This window comes from Mobula hypostoma, chromosome 3, assembly GCF_963921235.1.
Source record: "Mobula hypostoma chromosome 3, sMobHyp1.1, whole genome shotgun sequence".
In the NCBI taxonomy this organism is placed as follows: Eukaryota; Metazoa; Chordata; class Chondrichthyes; order Myliobatiformes; family Myliobatidae; genus Mobula; species Mobula hypostoma.
The window spans coordinates 166,566,581-166,580,794 of record NC_086099.1 but is presented as its reverse complement, the minus strand read 5'-3'; the positions used below and the strand labels follow the sequence as shown (position 1 = coordinate 166,580,794).

Here is a 14,214-nt window from a genome sequence, read left to right as displayed (position 1 = left end):
CAACAGGCTCATTAACAGGCTGTCTCTAGGGCATGTTATGAAATTGATTATATGCAGGTCACCTAACTAAATATGAATGAAAATCTGATTACTTTTCTCACATAGTGCAACCTATCCTCCTTTACACCAAATCATTTTCCAAATGAACAACAGAATTTGTCCTTCTCGATTACTATAAAAGCGACTTCGAACAAAAATGCACACATTGCGCGAACCAGCTAGAAGGCCGAAGAAACCCCTGATGTCAGCATTCGGTAAATAAAAATTCGTCAGTTTTACACACTTCAGGCACTCCAGTTATATTAGAGATACAATTTAAACCTATGAAATCGGACTTGTGCACCTCACCGAGTGAGGTGTTTAAACGATGGGAGTTTAAAAGAATCGACAAATTCCGGGTCCACTCACCTCATAACCTTACAAAAACACGGAATGCTGGAGCCGGCTAACAAATACTGTTGGACAGGGTCCAAGGACGAGTGGGTACGGACAGGCACTCGGAATAGGGGCCGAAGCGCCGCTCCCGTCAGAAACATTCCTGCTACCTTGCAGGTCACCAGCAGCCGGTACTCAGGCCGGGCCAGGCCGGAGCAGAGCTCAGCAGCGTCGGCCGCCGGCCTTTTTAAATGTGGTTAGACACTATCTGCATTTCATTGGCGAGGCAGAGAAACGCGTCATGGAGTGCGAGTCCAGTCTCGTCTCGTCTCGTCACGTCACATGCACTTACCGCAAGATGGCGGCTGGGGATATAGCCGTACCATCTCTGTGAGTATCGTCCCCTCGCTGAATCCTGTAAAATTAAACCAGGTAGATTCCCAGGGAGCCGGTACTTCTCAATTACAGCGAATCGAGAAAATGTTCACCGCTTTTTTAACGATAACCTTTATTACTATTTTCAGTATTGTAGCCTGGAACCCTACTGACCCAGAGCTGGGACGAGGGAGTAATTTAAATGGCTCAAATTTCGGCAGGTGAGGACTTGGTTTCCTCCAGGGTCGTAAATTGCAAAAATCTCCTGAACTTAGTAATAGACGATGTCACAAACCTTGAATACATTCAGAGAAAGCTCGATCCTGGGAGGAGGGTTCTACTGAAGCACTTGAAACCTTAACAGGGATTCTCTACAGAGACTGAACTGCCAAGTATTTAAAAACGCAAACACGAGGAATTCTGCAGATGCTGGAAATTCAAGCAACACACATCAAAGTTGCTGGTGAACGCAGCAGGCCAGGCAGCATCTCTAGGAAGAGAGTCGACGTTTCAGGCCGAGACCCTTCGTCAGGACTCACTGAAGGAAGAGTTAGTAAGAGATTTGAAAGTGGGAGGGGGAGGGGGAGATCCAAAATGACAGGAGAAGACAGGAGGGGGAGGGATGGAGCCAAGAGCTGGACAGGTGATAGGCAAAAGGGATATGAGAGGATCATGGGACAGGAGGCCCAGGGAGACTCCGCTACCACTCTGCAACCCCGTCTCCCTCAGATCCCACCGTCAGCACCTGGGTCCTCAGAGGCTTCATCTTCCTCTCACCCCAACCCTCCCCTCTCCACTGACACCCCTAGCCTCCCCCCTCTGATCCCAGCTCTCATCCATGCCGGGTCTTTACCATCTCCCCCGACCTTCAACTGTCGGAGGCAGAATGCTCTGTTCTCAGTAAGGGCCTCACCTTTGTCCCCCTTCGCCCACACCTCAGTGAGTTCCGTGTTCGCCATGACGCGGAACTGTTCTTCCGCTGTCTCTGTGCCTACTTCTTTGGCAAGGACTCTTCCACCCCCACCGATGACCCCTTCTCCCGTCTTCAACCCTCCTCCTCTTCATGGACACCCGGCTCTGGTCTTCTGCCTGCTCTGGATCTCTTTATTGCTAACTGCCGACGGGACATCAACCCTCTCGACTTCACTGCACCTTGTTCCCATTCCAACCTTACTCCTTCCGAACGCTCTGCTCTCCACTCCCTCTGCACTAATCCTAACCTTATTATTAAACCCGCCGATAAGGGGGGTGCTGTTGTAGTCTGGCGTACTGACCTCTACCTTGCCGAGGCACAGCGACAACTCGCGGATACCTCCTCTTATTTACCCCTCGATCGTGACCCCACTAAGGAGCACCAGGCCATTGTCTCCCACACCATCACCGACTTTATCCGCTCAGGGGATCTCCCATCCACTGCTACCAACCTTATAGTTCCCACACCTCGCACTTCCCGTTTCTACCTCCTACTCAAGATCCACAAACCTGCCTGTCCTGGCAGACCTATTGTCTCAGCTTGCTCCTGCCCCACCGAACTCGTTTCTGCATACCTTGACACAGTTTTATCCTCCCTTGTTCAATCCCTTCCTACCTATGTTCGTGACACTTCTCACGCTCTTAAACTTTTGGATGATTTTAAGTTCCCTGGCCCCCACCGCTTTATTTTCACCATCGATGTCCAGTCCTTATATACTTCCAGACCTAATCAGTTCCCCTCTACCACCACTCTGCTCCGTCTAGCGGAATTAGTCCATACTCTTAATAATTTCTCCTTTGCCTCCTCCCACTTCTTCCAAACTAAAGGTGTAGCTATGGGCACCCGCATGGGTCCGAGCTCAGCCTGCCTTTTTGTTGGCTTTGTGGAACAATCTATGTTCCGAACCTATTATGGTATCTGTCCCCCATTTTTCCTTCGCTACATCGACGACTGCATTGGCGCTGCTTCCTGCACACATGCTGAGCTTGTTGACTTTATTAACTTTGCCTCCAACTTTCACCCTGCCCTCAAGTTTACCTGGTCCATTTCCGACACCTCCCTCCCCTTTCAAGATCTTTCTGTCTCTGTCTCTGGAGAGAGCTTATCTACTGATGTCTACTATAAGCCTACTGACTCTCACAGCTATTTGGACTATTCCTCTTCTCACCCTGTCTCTTGCAAAAATGCCATCCCCTTTTCGCAATTCCTCCATCTCTGCCACATCTGCTCTCAAGATGAGGCTTTTCATTCCAGGATGAGGGAGATGTCCTTTTTTAAAGAAAGGGGCTTCCCTTCCTCCACCATCAACTCTGCTCTCAAACGCATCTCCCCTATTTCACGCACATCTGCTCTCACTCCATCCTCCCACCATCGCACTAGGGATAGGGTTCCCCTGGTCCTCACCTACCACCCCACCAGCCTCCAGGTCCAACATATTATTCTCCATAACTTCCGCCGCCTCCAACGGGATCCCACCACTAAGCACATCTTTCCCTCCCGCCCTCTCTCTGCTTATCTTGTTTGCATCGGGAATAGTAATCTTGTGTCTTGGACCATTCAGGAGAAGAATGGCTGTGACTGAGCATTTTATTGTGTCATTGTGCTTCATGAGGACTGCTGATCAGATGGATAAATCCACTATCTTTAGCTATTGTGCCATCCAGGTTGCCCAAAGGATGGACTTTTTAAATTGTGGTTCCAAAATTCCAGTAGGATCAAGATACGAGGCAAGAAGAATTCCTCAAAGGAGGCTCAAACTTGGGTCCAAACCTATTGTAGGAGGACATTGCATTAAGTGCAGTGATACTGTGAACTGTAATAGGGTGAACAAGTGACTCTTCCACTCCATCCAATGCACTCTATAATTCTGTAATCCTTTCCCTCATAATCTGCCTCTTTTCTTTCCCACCCTGACCCCCAATTCTGACCTCATGAACTCCACAAATTTAACAGGTGTCTTTAGACTTAAGCATTTTAAACCTCTCTGGCTCTACCTCTCTTTTCTCCTTTCAATAGCTCCTTAAAACTGCCTCTGAACAAACTTATTTTCATTTCACTCAGTATCTTGTTACCTTTCTTGCAGTTAATTTTTGTTTGACAGGTCTCTTGGGAGAGTGTTTTATCACTACAATTTGTGTTGTATAACTGAAGTGCTCCCAGGCCACCCTGAGCTATTTGTTCATTATGTTTTTATAAAGCTTCAGTAGAACATTTGCTAAATTTAAGAAGGTACATGAATCAGCAAAGCTTTTCGAAGACCCAAGAGCAAGCCTCAATGCTAGAATGATGATTAATGTCAATAATAAAACCTTCTAGTTCCTGTAAATATTGCAGCACAGAAACCAGCAAATCAGTCTATGATTTATGTTGATATTTACCTTCCAAACTGTTCTGATACACATGATTTTCATATGTTAACCAATTTTCCATAGCCAATCTAATCTTGAATATTAATTTATTTTCTGTACCTGTTCTGTTATCCTTAAAAAAATAATTTAAATTGCCTTTTGTTTCAAATTTCTTTGATTTAAACTTTATTGCTCCCTGCTTATTCTGGTATTAAAATAAAACAGATATACATGTTTATAAAATATAAATGACTTTCTGTTATGCTGTTAATTTTGTGAGATAACTATCTAACTACTTTACACAAATTAATTCACACCATTGCTTTAAAATTAATGTATTATTCTAACAGGTTTGTTCCAGATTTTTTTCATGCTTTCATTGAAGAAGAATTTCCTGATATCAGTCTTTAAATGATATTTTACTGTTTTAGAACCCCTGGTTCTTTTGCACGTTAAAGAAACATTACTCATGGAGGCACATAGCACAAAGACTAAATTTTTGTTTGAGTCTAACTTTATCCAGTTTAGACTAAGTAATTTATAATTCAAGGAATGAAGTCACTGAAATTGCTTAATGGAGACACAAGACACTCCATATGCTGGGATCTGAAGCAATGACAATCTGATGGGGAAACACAGCAGTCAAACACCACCTATGGGAGCAAAGGGATTGCTGATGTTTCAGGTCGAAATCCTACATCAGGGCTAATTTTAATAATTTAAAATGTTATAGAATATCTATATTTCTGTTCCAATGATCTACCCATCTGGTAGTGTGAGATAAACAGGTCTATGAGAACACTACAGACATTCCACCTCTCCCAGAAGTTCCGGGAATCTCCCGCATATTAATAGTGGCTCCCTGATGCCCGCAAATTGTATACAATATCACGGAAATCAATTTTTTTGAGAGCGAGAGAGAGAGAGAGCGCAAGAGCAAGAAAGCAAGTGCGAGAGAGCGACCACGAGAGAAAGCAAGTGCGAGAGAGCGCGCGCGAGTGAGAGTGACCACGAGAGAGAGCATGAGAGAGAGAAAACAAGTGCGAGAGAGCAAGAGCGAGAGAGCAAGCGCGAGTGAGAGCCACCACGAGAGAGAGAGAACGAGAAAGCAAGCGCGAGAGAGCGACCACGAGCGAGAGAGTGCGCGTGCGAGAGAGAGAGCGAGCGAGAGCAAGGGCAAGAGCGAGAGAGTCCCAAAAGAAGTCAGTGGCAGAGTGTTCCAAAAAAAGAAAATATAGAACGTACGTCACCCCAGACTACACTAAAGTGTACCCCTGCCTAATAGGGGTCAAAAATAATGACAGTGTTGCTCGTTGCATTGTTTGCAACAGTGACGTTTCTATTGCCTGTGGTGGGTTAAGACTGTACAAGAGAGGTGAGTTTAACAGGTGTCATTTGTTCATTAGCATAGCTAACGTTATTTAAACTAGCTGGATAGCTGCTAAGGAGCTACTCTATTGCAGACATCCCACCTCTCCTGGAAGTCTCCCGCAAATTGATGGTGCTACCTCCCTGAAATGAGTTTTTGCAGGGTGGGATGTCTGACACTATGTTCATTAATATGTTCCCTTTCAAATCCTATACCATCTTGACTTGGAAGTGTGTGTTGGGATAAAGTCATGATCTAATGACAACATAGAAGGAAGGAGTCCTCACTCCAGTCCACAATCCAGTTACTCCCACTTCTCAGTCCCTCTCTCCATAATCGTGCAAATTCTTTCCCTTCAGATACTTATCCAGCTTCTTTTTGAACCTGTCTCCACTATAAGTTGAGCGAGATAGGGCTTTTCTCTTTGGAGAGGAGGATGAGAGGTGAATTGATTAAAGGTGTACAAGATAAAAGGCATAGATCAAATGGATAGCCAGAGACTTTTTTCCCAGTGAAGAAATGGCTAATGCTAAAGGGAATAACTTTATGGTGTTGGGAGGAATGGATAAGTGGGTTGTCAGAGGCAATTTGTTTTTTTTTTGCACAGAGTGATGGGTGCATGGAACGCATTGCTGGGGGTGGTGATAAAGGCAGATACATTTGGGACATTTAAGAAACTCTTAGATAGGTATGTGGATGACTGAATAATGGAGTGTCATGTGGGAGGGTAGTGTTAGATTGATCTTGGAGTAGGTTAAAGGGTCAGCACAATATTTTGGGCCTTAGGGCCTATACTATGCTGTACTTTTCTATGTTCTATTCCAGACCCTAGGAATTTGCAGCATAGGAAGATTTTGGATGTTTTGCCAATTGCCTTCATTCCATCACTCCTTGTTCTTCATCCTTCCACCAGTGAGAGCATTCTTCAATTATTTTAACCTTATGAGGGTACTGGGAAAAAGGCTAGTTTGATCTGGATTATCCAGTGAGGAAGGATTAATTGACAATAGTGTTGTCAAGGGGCCTTTGAAGGAAGAGTGGCCAGGATAAGATGAAAGTAACAATGAGGTTATAAGTGATATAGTTCAATGCTGTAGTCCCAAATCTAAATACATTGGAAGGAGTAGAGTTGACTATGATTGAGTGAGAGAAAACATTGAACAATATGATAGTGGTCAAAATCAAGGTCAAGTTTATTGTCATATGGGTAAGTACATGTACGCGAGTTGCAATGAGAAACAGCATTGCGGGCACATCGCTTCACATCAGCACCAGTAACAAGAAAAACACATAAATTAAACAAATTGTACACATTTTTACAAGAAAACATAATTAGGACAAAATAAAACAAAGTTAATTTTAGTGCCAAGTGATAAAGTGATCATAGTGTTACCAAACTGCAGTGATTGTGGTTGTGCCGATTGGTTCAAGAGCCAAATGACTGAAGGAAAGTAGTTGTTCTTGTTCATGGTGGTGTGGAATGTGGGACTTCTCTACCCCTGCCTGATGGTAGCTATAAACAGAAGGGATAGCCAGAATTGAGGGGACATTTGGCGATGGTTAGGCAATGCTTGACATTAAAGAAATAATATATTTGGGGAAAGTATTGGATGAATTCCAAGGAAGAGGAATATCACATTGCCAAATCTGCTACTCTGCATCTTAATTTAAAAAGGCACACAATATTAGAACAAATCAAAGATAGACAAATTGAAAGAATTATCAGTCAAAAATAATACTAGAGAGGTTGGTGTGCTTGAAAGTCGATAATCCAAGGATTTTTTGGATTTCCAGCATCTGCAGATTTTCTCTCATTTGTAAACCAAAGATTTGATGATTGACTTACACTGCAGTTTTGAAAGAGGTAACTTTGGAAATAGTGTGGTAATGGTTAGTGTGTTAAAACTAGATTTGCTGTAATGATTTGTCATGTGACTAAGGTTTTGTCATATAACAAGATGTTTGATCATGTGGATAAAAGGAGATTTTATACTGGTGGCAAGTCCTTCACTTTTCAGTTAGGATTGTGAATGGTACCAAGTGTTATACAGAGAAGATGCTTGTCCATTCACTGTTGTTAGGAATCCAGTACAAACAAAGGAACATAAGAATACTCTTTTGCTTGAGAAATGTTTGTTTCTTAAATCAATTGAGTGGACTTTTTTTTAAACCATGGTCATGAGTGGTATTATTTTAACCATTTCTACCTCCATGCATTTGCCATCACTGAGGATCTCTGCAGTTATGAGTAATGACAATTGTGTTTATTTTAATAAGGCAAACTTTTCAACATGTTACTAATTGTTTATTAAAACAATTTTCTCATATTGATTGGATCAGAATTATATTGTAATAAACCAGCGCTTTGTGACAGACACTTGTCCATTTGAACAGTGCCTTTGATTCCCGGATGTCTTAATAACAGTTCACTTTGCTCCCAGATTTTATTTCACCTTTAAGTTGTGCTGTTGTTGATACACTGCCTAATGCGTTATGATTAAACTATTCTCCATCCCCAAAGGCATTTCCCTCAATGTTTTTGGTAGGTACTTGATACCAAATTTGGACAACTAAATGTATATGTTACACAATTTAACTTGTTGGTTAGATTGTATTTTTACCTAGACTGCACTGGGTTATCAGATATTCCTAGGATTTTTTAATTCTGATTTATTTAGCTTGAGCCATTGACTATTTCAGTGTTTGCTTTCTTATTTCAGTTTGAAACAGACTGTATTTAATACAATGGGAAAAATAGGACAACTTGACTGGAATGCTGTTGAAATTTATTTTTTCTTATTTAATCATTAAAGTACACAGTGCTGTTCAACAAAATTTAAACATATAAAAAGTAAAAATACACAATAAATGGATCCTGCTTTTGCTATTTATTTTAGTTTCTGCTGTAGTAATCACAGTTACAGGTAGAGTTTAGAAGGATCAATTATGCCACAAAATTGTTTTTAATCATCATTTCCAGCTCTGTTGGAAATAATGGCATAGAAATATTTAAAGTTTCCTCTCCTATTATGAGGATTTCTGTCGGTGCAAAAAACTTACAAGGCACAATTTGTGGTCAGTAGTCTAGGTTCTGCACATCCTTGAAATGCTTCACAACTCCTGACCAGACAGGAGGATATGAACTGCAGCCATCACATAATAGGTGTCAGGAGTGATCGCTCATCTCTCATTTATGACTGACAGTTGCTCAAATCGCCACAATTGTTGAGTGGCAGACTTGTTGCATGGTCTCAGAAACAAGTCTTGGCTTGTAGCATTCCTTATTGCCTCGATGCACTTCCCAGAAAAGACGTGGATAATTTCTCCACTCTGCAAAGTAAAATCAGAATATCCACTTAGATCCTTGTTGCACAAGAAGCACATAATCCTGGTAAGTAACGAGTAGGAAAACCAAAAATCTGATCAAAATTACACTCGTTCTCTCCTTAATTCTCAACAGCAACTCTCAGAGTCTAACCCTATGTCCCAGTTGTGAGAGGTGGAAATGGGTAAAGCTAGCCAAGAGGGCCCTGGTGAAGCTATATGGGCCAATCCCTCTACACTGGATACAACGGAATACAGAAACATTGATGAACTCCAACCATACCATCGACTTTGTGAGAAGAGGCTCATCAACGAGTGAGCACATGATGCAAACAATGGGGACACTACACTCCTGTTCCACCCTTGAGAAACTGGCTCAGAACAGAGGATGATGGAGACGGGAGGTCACTGATGGCCTATGCTCTACTGGGAGCTAAGGGCCCAAGAATAAAAAGAATCCTCAACAGCAGTCATTTAAGGTTAATTTAATTCACAGATTCTTTTTCTCTCTCAACACTCACTGGAGATAAATTTCAAAAGAGCAAATTTTTTAAAAAATTTATTTTGCTGGGCTATTTGAATTATTTTTCTAATTTTAAGCAGTTTGCTTTAATAAAAAAAAACACTGGACATAGCCCTGAATGCAGAGAGTACATCACTGGAAAATTATGGATGTATTGTTCAGAGGATTCTGCCTATTTAAGGTTAAGGACAGAAAATCATGGACAAAGTGCTTGTGGTGTTCTGTTGTCCACCTGGTTTTTATGAGTCATGCCAATGGTACAGATCTGGAACTTTATGTCCTCCAATTTCTTTCTTCTGATATATTTGCACAAAAATACATTTATTCACATAAATGCTTCCATTACAGATAAAAACCCCATATATTATTACAATACAGAAAAATCAAATATTCCAGGTATTAAATAAAAAAACTTTATAGTTTCATCCTAAACAGTCCAATCCAGGGTTTAGTGAGATTTGAAATTCTATGTTTTTTTTTTGTAGGAAAACTACTTAAAATGGCTATTAAGCTGTCATTTATGTATCACAAAATGTATCACACAACAACAGCGTCGAGGATCTTCAAGACAACTCTGAAAATGTTTTGCTCAGTAGGGTTGATTCTGGCCAGCAGGGGATCCCCAACCGTCATCAAGCTAGTGCTCATAAAATAAAAGTAACACAAAAGAAAATTATTGCCACTTGGAATGTAAGAACCCTATATCAAGCAGGAAGATTGGACAATCTGATAAATGAAATGGAAAGACTAAAGTCTAACATCATGGGAATTAGTGAAGTTCGTTGGATAGGTGCTGGAACGTGTCAGATTAGAAATAAAACACTGGTTTATTCTTGTGGAACATCCCATACTGATGGAGTAGGAATTCTTATGGATGAAAACATGGCAAAAAGTGTTTTAGGACAGTGGGCAATATCAGAAAGAATGCTCCTTATTAAATTCAGAGGACAGCCATTTGATTTAGTAATTATACAGGTATATACACCAACAACAGATGGAACAAATGAAGATATAGATAAATTCTATGAAGAGCTTGAACAAGCAAAGAATGGTAGCAAATCTCATTGTTATTGTCATGGGAGATCTAAATGCTAAAGTAGGACAAGGTGCTGATGGAAATACCATAGGAAAATCTGGACTAGGGGAAAGAAATGAAAGAGGTGAGAATAGGTAGAATGGTGTAAGATGAATAATCAGGTCTTATGAATACCTACTTTAAAAACCATCCAAGATGCTTGTGGACCTGGAAAAGTCCAGGTGATAACACTAGAAATCAAATTGACTTCATTACTCTAAACCAAAGATTTAGAAACTCAGTGACTCAATGCAAAACATATCCAGGTGCTGACTGTAATAGTGACCATAACCCAGTAGTCTGTCATGTAAAAGTAAAACTTAAAAAACTAAAGAAGCAAAAACCTGAACAATCCCTTGACAACTAATTAAAGAAGAAAACTTAAGACAAAAATTTACAATTGAAGTAAGGAATAGATTTCAAAGTCTAGAAATAGAATGTGTTGAAGACGATAGTAATCATGTAGAAATGAAATTTAACACTCTAAAGGATGCCTTGGTAGAATCAGCAAAGTCAGTGATTCCTAGAAAAGAAAAAAGCACAAAGAATAAATGGATGACAGATGAAATCAAAAATCTAATGGAAGAAAGGAGACAGAAGAAAGCAAATCCTATAGAATATAAGTCCTTAGATAAAAAAAAGTTAAAAGCTTATGTCAAAAAGCCAAAGAAGAATGGTTAAACCAGGAATATGAGCAAATAGAAAGAATCCTTATTACTGATCCAAAAAGATTACATCAACAAATCAAGAATATCACTGTTAAAAAGCTCCTGTGTTCTTCAGGTGGATGTTTGAAAGCAAAGGATGGTACCATTATCATGGAAAAAGATGAGATTATGAACAGATGGACTGAGTATATCCAGGAATTGTTTGAAGACTATTGAGACGAAAAACCAGAAATTAAGAAAAACATTGAAGGTCCAAGTATTTTAAAATCCGAAGTTCATAATGCAATAAATAAGATGAAGAGAGGAAAGGTAGCAGGTCCTGATGAATTAGTAATAGAACAAGTTATTGCCCTTGAAGATTATGGAATTGAAAAACTTACTGATTTAATCAATGACATTTATGAGACTGGAATAATACCGGAAGAGATTAAAAAAACCAGTATTTATCACTCTTCCTAAGAAAGCTGGAGCAATAGAATGTGAATTACATAGGACCATAAGTTCAATGAGTCATATCACCAAGATACTTCTAAGAATTTTGATGACAAGAGCTAAAAGTAAGATACAAGCTGAAATAGGCAAAGAACAATGTAGTTTTGTGAAAGACAAAGGTACAAGAAACGCAATATTGATGTTAAGGATACTATCAGAACGAGCTATTCAAGTGCAAGAAGATTTGTTTTATCGACAACACAAAAGCACTTGATGAAGTGAAGCACAATAAGTTATACAATAAGTTATTTGAAATATTACAGGAAACTCTAGATCTAGATTCGAAAGACCTCCGCCTAATCAGAAATCTGTACTGGGATCAACCTGCTGCTGTAGGAATAAATGGAGAAGTGAGTCAGTTTACGAAAATCAAGAGAGGCGTTAGACAAGGATGTGTTTTCTCCCCTGATTTATTTAATGTGTACAGTGAAACAATATTACAAAAATTAAGAGACATCTTGGGAATCAAAGTTGGCGGTGAAAACATAATAATTTCAGATATGCTGATGACACTGTGTTAATTGCAAGTACGGAGGAAGAACTACAAAACTTAATTGATATAATAGTTGAAGAGAGTGAAAAAATGGGTCTAACTATCAATTGCAAAAAGACAGAATGTGTGGTGATATCCAAAAAGAAGGAGAATCTTATCTGCAGGCTGAGGATAAATGGGCAAGACATAAAACAAGTAAAGAACTTTTGCTACTTAGGAAGCTGGGTGACATCAGATGGCAGGTGCGATTTGGACATCAAGAGAAGAATAGGGATAGCAAAAGACACCTTTACGAGAATGAAGAGTATACTGACCAATACTAAACTAGGCATGACAACCCGCTTCAGAGTACTGAAATGTTATATTTATCCAGTTATGTTATATGGCTCAGAATGTTGGACAATATCTAGTAATATGAGGAAGCTAATTGTAGCAGCAGAGATGTGGTTTTTGAGGAGGATGCAAAGAATATCATGGATGAAACGAATATCTAACGAGGATGTCATGAACAGAGCAAACACAAAAAGAGAAATAATGTATGAGATCATGAAAGGGCAATGTAACTTCATTGGACATGTGATTAGGAAAGAGGAGTTAGAATGCACTGTAATTATGGGAAAGATTGAAGGGAAGAAAGCAAGAGGAAGACGAAGACAAATGATGATGCGGGCAGCAGCCAGAGAATTGGAAATGAATACCAATGAATTGATCCACTTGACTCGAAACAGGAGTGTGTGGGCTATGGCAGTCAAAGCTCAAACTGGGCATGGCACCTGATGATGATAATGATTATGTCATTTACCTTGGGGTTTCCTGGCCATTTGCCAGAGTTACAATGTGATGTGAAAAACTTCACAGAATTTCAGGCTCACCTGCAATAGATTTACTAGTCTTAAATTTACCACTGAAACAAACTGAAGTTAAATTTATGAACCCTAAACAAAGTTGTCATAACATCAGTTTAATGATCAGGTATCTGAACAGCCCAAATGCCCAACCTATATGAGGAGTAAGCAATTTAACATGCTAATTTATACCAGTTTGCTAACTGGTGGTAAGGTCACTTTGACTACCTTGTTTGCACATTGAAACAGGCAAATCAGAAGTGAACAAGAGGTATATCTGTCCTTCTGCTTCTGTTCCCATCAATTGTTTTCATTTGCCTCACTTGTGTCTTGAATTGGCGACCTTTTAGTTTAAACAGTGTCTGGGGAGAGCAGAGTGTCAGGATTTGAAAGCCAGTCATTGCCTGCAACCTGCTCCAATCTGGAAGAAGGACACTTGGGTATGGAGGACCAGCTTGGCCAACACCTTGCATTTGAGGTAGTCAGTGTGGGTGGGGCAGTAACTGGACCTAGTGTAATCTGGTCCAGTGTGGGAAGTGGTCATTACCCCAGTACAGAGAAATAGAATCCTGGCTAACTGGGTAGTGATTAGGGCAGGGGGACTTTTAACACTGTTAACACTTTCAGCTGCCTGGTTTTCATCCTGAAACATGCAGCATTTGTGAAAAATACAGTTCACTGTTGTAACTAATGAATCTATTAGAATTCTGAGAATATTTGGTATGTTAAGGGTTTTACGTCCTCTAACTGAACAGAGAAGGAAAGATACATAAACACGAGGAAATCTGCAGAATCAAGCAACACACATAAAAATTGCTGGTGAACCTAGCAGGCTAGGCAGCATCTATAGGAAGAGGTACAATCGATGTTTCGGGCCGAGACCCTTTGTGAGGACTAACTGAAAGAAGAGATAGTAAGAGATTTGAAAGTAGGTCCACCATTCAGAGCCCCAGACAGTCCTTCCAGGTGAGGCAACACTTCACCTCTGAGTTGGCTGGGGTGATATACTGTGTCCGGTGCTCCTGATGTGGCCTTCTATATATCGGCGAGACCCGACGCAGACTGGGAGACCGTTTTGCTGAACACCTATGCTCTGTCCGCCAGAGAAAGCACGATCTCCCAGTGGCCACACATTTTAATTTCATGTCCCATTCCCATTTTGATATGTCTATCCTTAGTCTCCACTACTGTCAAGATGAAGCCACACTCAGGTTAGGGGAACAACGCCTTACATTCCGTCTGGGTAGCATCCAACCTGATGGCATGAACATTGACTTCTCTAACTTCCATTAATGCCCCACCTCCCCTACGTACCCCGTTCCTTATTTATTTATTTCTATTTATTTTTCTCTCT

General features: G+C 40.6%; 2 protein-coding genes across 5 annotated transcripts in view; both read right to left on the bottom strand.

Moving 5' to 3' along the window:
- The window catches only part of oxnad1 (oxidoreductase NAD-binding domain containing 1), a 38,860-nt gene extending 38,201 nt beyond the window's left edge, over positions 1-659 (bottom strand). Inside the window, exon 1 of one of the 2 annotated variants that reach the window (XM_063044060.1) lies at positions 409-659. In XM_063044060.1, the coding sequence (XP_062900130.1) occupies positions 409-536 (128 nt within the window). In that variant the 5' untranslated portion in view covers positions 537-659. The remainder of the gene's footprint in view (positions 1-408) is intronic. The other variant, XM_063044059.1, reaches the window with a different exon arrangement.
- Positions 660-6,620: 5,961 nt separating this feature from the next.
- LOC134343597 (polypeptide N-acetylgalactosaminyltransferase 15-like) overlaps positions 6,621-14,214 on the bottom strand; it is a 68,595-nt gene continuing 61,001 nt past the window's right edge. For 2 of the 3 annotated variants that reach the window (XM_063042356.1, XM_063042357.1), the window contains one exon: positions 6,621-8,770. In XM_063042356.1, the coding sequence (XP_062898426.1) occupies positions 8,621-8,770 (150 nt within the window). In that variant the 3' untranslated portion in view covers positions 6,621-8,620. The remainder of the gene's footprint in view (positions 8,771-14,214) is intronic. The other variant, XM_063042359.1, reaches the window with a different exon arrangement.